Source organism: Leuciscus leuciscus, assembly GCF_965113295.1.
Source record: "Leuciscus leuciscus genome assembly, chromosome: 2".
Classification (NCBI taxonomy): domain Eukaryota; kingdom Metazoa; phylum Chordata; class Actinopteri; order Cypriniformes; family Leuciscidae; genus Leuciscus; species Leuciscus leuciscus.
Genome location: NC_138726.1, coordinates 629,321 through 639,320, shown reverse-complemented (window position 1 = coordinate 639,320; position 10,000 = coordinate 629,321). Strand labels below are relative to the sequence as shown.

Below are 10,000 nucleotides of genomic sequence, written 5' to 3'. Positions count from 1 at the left end.
TAAAAAGTTGAAATAATAATTATTTATTTTACCAAAGCATGACTTTTATTCGTGGCAGAAATGGGCTTTAAATTTGAAACTGTTCTCTGATCTTAAAACATAATTTCCGAAATAATTGTGAATAGTTCCCATAAGGATTATTCATAAGCGAATTTCACAAAAACACATCAGAGTCACATTTCTCTCCAAAATCAAAGTACATAAACAAATAAAATTTCGAAAAAGAAGACTTTAAGTAGGGTCAATATGATCTTTTGCTTTAGTGATATTATTTTCATGACAACTGAACACAATTTCCCCCTGAATTGTTAATTTTTTTTAAAGGATTTTAAGTATTTTCGCCAATGACACGTGCGTAAAATACAGTATTGTACGACAAAGTTAAAAATGTCTCTGGTATAATTCGACTCAGTATGCTGCACTGAATCAAGAGAGATCAATATAGGGATTTTTGGCCAAACCGTTCAGAAGTTATGAAAAGCAAAAACAGCCATTTTTCATTTCTCCCGACCACTAGGTGGCGCTGTGCCGAAACTGTGTCTGTACTCTCGAGTCATGCATGTAATGACAGGTATACCAAGTTGGACCTTAATACACAATATCATTGCTGAGATCCAGCCTCACGTTTACGTGCCCATTTTGCCAGCACAGTCTGAAGATGATGCGAGCCGATTTTGGTAAAAAACTGGATCAAACGTCTAGGATGAGATCGAAGAAGTAGGTTTTTGGAATATTCAAAATGGTCATCGGCAATCGGACTTAGTTTTTTAGCCCTTACAGTTCAAAAGTTAGCATAAATGCAAGTGCAACTTCGGACAGTTGGTGGCGCTAGAGTTAACGTTCAGACTGTCCTAAAGCGGCGTTTTCTTTGTGTGCAATATGATTTCTTTGATTCTGTGGAGAAACATGTTCCGTTAGATCCGCGTATGAAGGTAAGTCATGTGACACCTGGAAGGAGCACATCAGAGTCTCGTCGACGCTCATCATTCCTCCGGCGTTGTCGAACTCGCCGCAGTAGTTCGGCGCCGAGAACAACGTTACCAGCTGCCGTTTGGCGAAGAACTCATAGCCGTCTTCAACCACCTGCAAAACAACAACAACTCTTAACCCTTTCACGTGCAAGTTTAAAAGATTCTAACTAGAGTGAGTGGTGGCCCCTTTTTTAGAACGTTTCCCCTTGTTGTTTCCATGGCAACACGTTCAATTTGTCACATGATACACCACAGCCACAATAAAGGTCCTTGCACACAGAGTCCGAAATTCTCGTCCAAAATTTTCTCATGTTAAAAAATAAATACGACCGAAACTTTCGTCCGTCATAAAAATAATTCGGATCGGGTTCGATTTCTGCGTTTTTTCCTCATCCGTAGCAAGAGTTTTCAGAGGCGTTTTGACGATTCAGAGCCGCCGAATCACGAATACGGAAGAAAGCATATATCGGACTCGGTGTGCAAGGACCTTACCTCTGGATAACAGATGTATCACTTTTATTTGGTTTTTCCTTTTTTATTAAAAATATTCACAAACTTACTTACCATGTCATCAATTATCTTATATTCCGATTCTCAAATACGTGTAAGTGAGTGCATTTTGTCGTTTAAAACCTTTATAAATGATTTTGATCTTGATCTCTAACGTAAGATGGGCACCGCCATGTTTGTTTGCGTCACAGTTCAGAGAGTCCTGATTTACAGCACGTGACTTCATTAGTTTCTCCCGACATACATGTTTGAAAGTGACCGGTGAACCGGGAGGAAAATAGAGCAAACTTTATAGTTACTTACACAATGTGTATCTGATATGAATAAAACATATTCATCATATGTGCTTTCTAGCCAACGCGCAAATCTGGCAGTTCTGTCACGCTACTGACACTCTAAATCAGTGTGGGACCGTACCGTACGCTCAGAAGATTAATACTGAGTTATATTGTGTATTTGAGTGATAATAGTGAGGCGAGAGGAGCGTCACCTGATGCCAGTGATGTTGTGTATTTTGGTCACCTGATGCGAGTGATGTTGTGTATTTCTGTCACCTGATGCGAGTGATGTTGTGTATTTGAGTAATGTTGTGTATTTTGGTCACCTGATGCGCACGGCAGATGAGGTCCAGGTCGTGGCGGTTCAGGAACTTGCTGACCACATCGGCGCCGAAGGTGAAGGAGACGCCACGGTCGTTCTCACCCCAACCCTGAACATCCTTATCCGGGTCTGACCACAGCAGATCACACAGCAGCCCTGAACACATACACACACACACACACACACATACGCGCACGCACGAACAAACACACACACACACACACACACACACACACACACACACACACACACACACACACACACACACACACACACCTCAATAGTTTTAGTAAGTTACTAAAACAAAAATACTGAGTAAGAAAAATATTCAGTGTATGAGCTCAGCTGTGTCAGGTGTGTGTGTGTGTGTGTTCACCTGTGTCAGAGGTGTGTGTGTGTGTGTGTGTGTTCACCTGTGTCAGGTGTGTGTGTGTGTGTGTGTGTGTGTTCACCTGTGTCAGGTGTGTGTGTGTGTGTGTGTGTGTGTTCACCTGTGTCAGGTGTGTGTGTGTGTGTTCACCTGTGTCAGGTGTGTGTGTGTGTGTGTTCACCTGTGTCAGGTGTGTGTGTGTGTTTGTGTGTGTGTGTGTGTGTGTGTGTGTGTGTGTGTTGACCTCTGTCAGGTGTTTGTGTGTGTGTTCACCTGTGTCAGGTGTGTGTGTGTGTGTTCACCTGTGTTAGGTGTGTGTGTGTGTGTGTGTGTTCACCTGTGTCAGGTGTGTGTGTGTTTGTGTGTGTGTTCACCTGTGTTAGGTGTGTGTGTGTGTGTGTTCACCTGTGTCAGGTGTGTGTGTGTGTGTGTGTGTGTGTGTGTTCACCTGTGTCAGATGTGTGTGTGTTCACGTGCGTCAGGTGTGTGTGTGTGTGTGTGTTTGTGTGTGTGTGTGTGTTCACCTGTGTCAGGTGTGTGTGTGTGTGTGTGTGTGTGTGTGTGTGTGTGTGTGTGTGTGTGTGTGTGTCAGGTGTGTGTGTGTGTGTGTGTGTGTTCACCTGTGTCAGTGTGTGTGTGTGTGTGTGTGTGTGTGTGTGTGTGTGTGTGTTCACCTGTGCCAGGTGTGTCAGGTGTGTGTGTGTGTGTGTGTTCACCTGTGTCAGGTGTGTGTGTGTGTGTGTGTGTTCACCTGTGTCAGGTGTGTGTGTGTGTGTGTGTGTTCACCTGTGTCAGGTGTGTGTGTGTGTGTGTGTGTGTGTGTGTGTGTGTGTGTTCACCTGTGTCAGGTACATCTGTCGGTCTCATGATGCGTCTGATCTGCTCCATGGACTGAAGATCTGGAGAAAGACCTGTGAAAGGAGAAACAGCAGTTTTAGATCATCTTCAGTATTATGGGATATACTCCCACCAGTGAAGGTGTTGCCATGGAAACCTGCCTCCGTGACAGCAGAAGATCTTCTCGTCGACGATGGCTGCGATCGGCAGACAGTTGAAGCAGTCGGTGAACGTCTTCCACAGTTTGATGTTAAACCTGCGTTTGCCTGGAGGAAAAAACAACAACAAACCGCTGTTGAAATACGACTGATCTCACGGAAGTGGTCGAGGAAAGTCCAGCTGTCATTATTTCACCCCCAAATCAAAGAAAACAATCATGGTTTCACATTTTCTTGACCAGTGTTGTGTGTAACTCATTACAAGTAACCTGAGTTATGTAATCAGATTACTTTTGCAAGTAACTAGTAAAGTAACGCATTACTTTTTCAATTAACAACAAAATATCTAAGTTACTTTTTCTAATAAGTAACACGTTACTTTTTCACATGTATTGACTGACAGCTCTCCTGTCCTCATGTTGAGAGAAATAAAGTGAGGAGGTGTTGTGTGTGTGTGTGTGTTAGGGTTGTGCCGATGGACGATATCATCGTCCATCGTGATGGCTGACCGACATCACGATGGAGAGCCACCATCGTGATGCCACGCCCCCCACCCTGTCAGACCAGCCCAGTCTCACGGCAGTTCGTTTTCGTGTGTACACCAGTGGTTGGGAACCTATGGCTCGTGTGGCTCGCAAGGTCTCTCACCCTTTACCAACAAACGATAAAAAAAATGAAGACGTGTGTGTTCAGTGCTGTTCGCGAGTGTCACGAGTCACCACAGCAATCAACCAAACGCTTACGTTTCTGTGGTAACCTAACAGTTACAGCTCCTGCACTGGGATTCAAGCAGAGCAGCTTGTTTAAGGTGATGGCGAAATTCATTTTAAAACAGCAATGAAAATGTAAAAGTAGGCTTTATAAACTTTAATATATCCTTTTATTGAAACGGGTGCTTTGCTGTGCAAAGAGAAACATTTCACCCATTGGCCGCTGGTACTTTCACTTTTGCCGCAGAGACCCTTTATGTCCTATAAATGTATCGTATTGTTGATAATCCGCACAGATTTCAGTTGACGATTATGTAAAGTTCATAACAAAACATGAATGAGAAAGAAAAGAGCAGGATGTGCTATTGAAAAGAAATATTAAAAGCACGATAAGTCGCGAAAGAGAACTGAATTCTACTGACAGGATGGTGCGCGAGCGCTCCGAGCGCAACATGGTCAAGTAGTCTTTGTCTTCGGTTGCGCGCCTGAACGGCCAAATAAACATAGAAATATTTCAAAATGCCAAGCCGAGTATTCCCGTGGCGTAAACACAGTAGATGTAAGTAGCTACAATGTGCACTCTCCCTGTCTCTTCGTGATCGTCAGCAACGATATCATCGTCCATCGCGATGTTTTACTGTAAACATCGTCAACTGCCAATTTAGGGGACATCGCCCAACCCTAGTGTGTGTGTGTGTGTGTGTGTGTGTGTGTGTGTGCGCACTGTGTAAACATGATGGTTATTTTAGTTCTAGACTAAATGTAAACGTGCATTTACTCGTCTCACTTGCACGAAAACATTCAGTATTCCTTAAAATTAATAACAACAGTAGTCTAACCCATTCTAACCCTAACCCATTCTAGTCTACTGTACTCTACCCCTACTGTACTCTACCTCAGTCTACTGTACTCTACCCTAGTCTACTGTCCTCTACCCTAGTGTACTGTACTCTACTGCACTCTACCCTAGTCTACTGTACTCTACCCTAGTCTACTGTACTCTACCCTAGTCTACTGTACTCTACCCTAGTCTACTGTACTCTACCCCTACTGTCCTCTACCTTAGTCTACTGTCCTCTACCCTAGTCTACTGCACTCTACCTCTACTGTACTCTCCTCTACTGCACTCTACCCTAGTCTACTGTACTCTACCCTTGTCTACTGCACTCTACCTCTACTGTACTCTACTGTACTCTACCCCTACTCTACTGCACTCTACGTCTACTGTACTCTACCTCTACTGTACTCTACCCTAGTCTACTGTACTCTACCTCTACTGTACTCTACCCTAGTGTACTGTACCCTAGTGTACTGTAATCTACCTCTACTGTACTCTCCCTCTACTGTACTCTCCCTCTACTGTACTCTCCCTCTACTGTACTCTACCCTAGTCTACTGCACTCTACCTCTACTGTACTCTACCTCTACTGTCCTCTACCCTAGTGTACTGTACTCTACCTCTACTGTACTCTACCCTAGTCTACTGTAATCTCCCTCTACTGTACTCTACCCTAGTCTACTGTCCTCTACCCTAGTCTACTGTCCTCTACCCTAGTCTACTGTACTCTACCCTAGTCTACTGCACTCTACCTCTACTGTACTCTACCTCTACTGTCCTCTACCCTAGTGTACTGTACTCTACCTCTACTGTACTCTACCCTAGTCTACTGTAATCTCCCTCTACTGTACTCTACCCTAGTCTACTGTCCTCTACCCTAGTCTACTGTCCTCTACCCTAGTCTACTGTCCTCTACCCTAGTCTACTGTACTCTACCCTAGTCTACTGTACTCTCCCTCTACTGTACTCTCCCTCTACTGTACTCTACCCTAGTCTACTGTCCTCTACCCTAGTCTACTGTCCTCTACCCTAGTCTACTGTCCTCTACCCTAGTCTACTGCACTCTACCTCTACTGTACTCTACCTCTACTGTCCTCTACCCTAGTGTACTGTACTCTACCTCTACTGTACTCTACCCTAGTCTACTGTAATCTCCCTCTACTGCACTCTACCTCTACTGTACTCTACCTCTACTGTCCTCTACCCTAGTCTACTGTACTCTACCTCTACTGCACTCTACCTCTACTGTACTCTACCTCTACTGTCCTCTACCCTAGTCTACTGTACTCTACCTCTACTGCACTCTACCTCTACTGTACTCTACCTCTACTGTCCTCTACCCTAGTCTACTGTCCTCTACCCTAGTCTACTGCACTCTACCTCTACTGTACTCTACCTCTACTGTCCTCTACCCTAGTCTACTGTCCTCTACCCTAGTCTACTGCACTCTACCTCTACTGTACTCTACCTCTACTGTCCTCTACCCTAGTGTACTGTACTCTACCTCTACTGTACTCTACCCTAGTCTACTGTAATCTCCCTCTACTGCACTCTACCTCTACTGTACTCTACCTCTACTGTCCTCTACCCTAGTCTACTGTACTCTACCTCTTCTGTCCTCTACCCGTCTACTGCACTCTACCTCTACTGTACTCTACCTCTACTGCACTCTACCTCTACTGTACTCTACCTCTACTGCACTCTACCTCTACTGTACTCTACCTCTACTGTACTCTCCTCTACCTCTACTGTACTCTACCCTAGACTACTGTACAGGAGTAAATATGCATTTCCTTCTGTCTGTGAGGCTTATTATTTCACTTTTGGTATGAAATGGCCTTAACTCTTGTCAAAAAACTAGGCGATGTGTGTGAAGCCGCCTTTCCACTGCACACGACATTCGCATTCGATTGTCGCATTTCACCCCCTGGTGTCAGTCGCACAGAACTTTGAAATTGGTCGTTAAGCAACCGTTACCCTCGGCTATTCACAGTGGTAAAATGAATGATTCTAATGAATGTAATGCATACATGAATATATCCACACAAAACGAATGACCCTCAATACATCTAATATAAAAAACAGTCGATTTTATAGAGATAATCAATATAAATATTGATTTAATAATTATACAAATATTTTTTCAGCCATAATTATTAATAACCGTCATTTTGCAGGAATAGCATTTACATTAAAGTATTAAAATATTGGTAATTCTAGCTTTGCGCTCATAGTTTTGATTAGAATACATCACATCTGGTCGACCGGTCGCATACGGTCTAGCCGCAGAAGTTCAGATATTTGAACGCATCCGAAGCTCAAATCGGATCCGAAATTTCCGCATACGCATATGATCGGAACTCCCCGCAGGTCCCGTACGACTCTCCATTGGAAATGAATGACTTCCGGTCCGACGGCTGTCGTTTGTCGTTTCCAGTGGAAAGTCGGCTTGAGGATGCAGATGTGTGTGTATGAGGATGCATATGTGTGTGTGAGGATGCAGATGAGTGTGTGAGGATACAGATGTGTGTGTGAGGATGCAGATGTGTGTGTGAGGATGCAGATGTGTGTGTGAGGATGCAGATGTGTGTGTGAGGATGCAGATGAGTGTGTGAGGATACAGATGAGTGTGTGAGGATGCAGATGTGTGTGTGAGGATGCAGATGTGTGTGTGAGGATGCAGATGAGTGTGTGAGGTTACAGATGAGTGTGTGAGGATGCAGATGAGTGTGTGAGGATGCAGATGTGTGTGTGAGGATGCAGATGAGTGTGAGGATGCAGATGAGTGTGAGGATGCAGATGTGTGTGTGAGGATGTAGATGTGTGTGTGAGGATGCAGATGAGTGTGTGAGGATACAGATGAGTGTGTGAGGATGCAGATGAGTGTGTGAGGATGCAGATGAGTGTGTGAGGATGCAGATGAGTGTGAGGATGCAGATGAGTGTGAGGATGCAGATGTGTGTATGAGGATGCAGATGAGTGTGTGAGGATGCAGATGAGTGTGTGAGGATGCAGATGTGTGTGAGAGGATGCAGATGTGTGTGTGAGGATGTAGATGTGTGTGTGAGGATGTAGATGAGTGTGTGTGAGGATGCAGATGTGTGTGAGGATGCAGATGAGTGTGTGAGGATGCAGATGTGTGTGTATGAGGATGCATATGTGTGTGTGAGGATGCAGATGAGTGTGTGAGGATGCAGATGTGTGTGAGGATACAGATGAGTGTGTGAGGATGCAGATGAGTGTGTGAGGATGCAGATGAGTGTGTGAGGATGCTAGGGGTGTAACGATATTCGAACCGAACCGAAAAACCGCGATACACCACCCACGATACGAATCGCGATACTCTCATGGCGTACCGAACACGCCCGCCCCGCCCCCTGCTGCCCCGCCCCCTGCTGCCCCGCCCCCTGCTGTCCCGGCTCATTGGACCTCATGTCTTATGTGTACACAACGAATACAGCGTTGCCTAACCACCATTAACCACATTTAATCGCAATAAGCTCAGTGTTTTGTTACATTCGATAATAAGCAAGGTGTAATCTTTCAAATTCTGTCTATTTGATGACGAAATTTAAACATTAAATGTCGTTTTGGCGCTCTTTGATGTGGCGTGACAGATCACCGTAGGCTACTAGGCTCCTCATTTCAAGCGGCAGCGCGGAGCGCGAGTAAACGCGATTCTCTTCCTCAGTTACAGAATAAACATGAATGGACACCTGAAGGTATGTTGAAAGATACAGTATACTTACTGAAAGGCATCATAACTCGTGTAATCGCTCAGTCAGTGTTTCAACAGCGGAAATATGTCAATAAAACGCTTCTTTTTTCACATAGCTTTATTGACCTCAGGCAAGTCATTCAGTGTCCACAGCTTGTTGGTTTGCTAAGGAAATGAACTCTTTCACTAAATAAATGCACTATATTAGCCTATATATTATATTTTACTTAACCTGTTAATGACATCTTGATTATTTTATGTATGTTTAAAATATCTGTCATGAAAATGACAGCAACTGTGTAAATTATTATATTTCAATAATAAATTAGAGTAAAAACATATGTTAATGTAAAAACTGCCTTATGTGCAGTTTACATGTTTTCATACAATTTGTTACTTGAGTGTTGATTATTATCATATCTAAAAATAAATCGCAACTGAATTTAGGCTAAAAGTCTTGGCTCTGTTGTTAAGCTTTAATGTTATAGTAATGTGCAAGTAAGGGCTCCTATATAGTTTACAGCATTAGCAGATAATTAGTTTTATCCTTGCGAAACGTTTACTTGTAATTGAATTAATTTAAAGACAAGGACACAATTTGTTAATTAAATTATCTGTTTAAAAACAAAAACAATTTTAGCTTTCTAAACCCCCCACTCCACCTAAATGAACCGAACCGAACCGAGACGTCAAAACCGTGGGACGTACCGAACCGTCAGTTTTGTGTATCGTTACACCCCTAGAGGATGCAGATGAGTGTGTGAGGATGCAGATGAGTGTGTGAGGATGCAGATGTGTGTGTGAGGATGCAGATGTGTGTGAGGATGAATGTTCCTCACACTCGTCGTAGAAGCCGTAGATGCGGTTGATGGAGGCGCACTCGTGGTTCCCCCGCAGGAGGAAGAAGTTCTCCGGGTACTTGATCTTGTAGGCCAGCAGGAGGCAGATGGTCTCCAGAGACTGCTTGCCTCGGTCCACGTAATCCCCCAGGAACAGGTAATTCGCCTCGGGGGGGAACCCGCCGTACTCGAAGAGCCTCAGGAGATCTGTGTACTGGCCGTGGATATCACCTGACACACACATCAACATCATCACCTGTCATTACACTGCAAAAAATGATTTTCTTACTCAGTATTTTTGTCTTGTATCCAGTCCAAATATCTAAACATTCTTAAATCGAGAAGCATTTACTAGATGAGTAACATCCCATAATATATTACTTTCCGGGGAAAAATCAAAATGAAATGAGTGTTTGCTTAAAAAACAAGCAAAATCATCTGCCAATGGG

At 43.8% G+C, this 10,000-nt stretch overlaps 1 protein-coding gene across 1 annotated transcript in view; it reads right to left on the bottom strand.

The window, feature by feature from the left end:
• LOC309482977 (serine/threonine-protein phosphatase PP1-beta catalytic subunit-like) overlaps positions 1-10,000 on the bottom strand; it is a 19,212-nt gene that overhangs the window by 687 nt on the left and 8,525 nt on the right. Inside the window, exons 3-7 of the mRNA XM_082148588.1 lie at positions 9,552-9,782; positions 3,450-3,554; positions 3,291-3,362; positions 2,086-2,237; positions 949-1,083 (exon numbers count right to left, since the gene is read on the bottom strand). Coding sequence (XP_082004714.1) covers positions 949-1,083; positions 2,086-2,237; positions 3,291-3,362; positions 3,450-3,554; positions 9,552-9,782 — 695 coding nt within the window. The remainder of the gene's footprint in view (positions 1-948; positions 1,084-2,085; positions 2,238-3,290; positions 3,363-3,449; positions 3,555-9,551; positions 9,783-10,000) is intronic.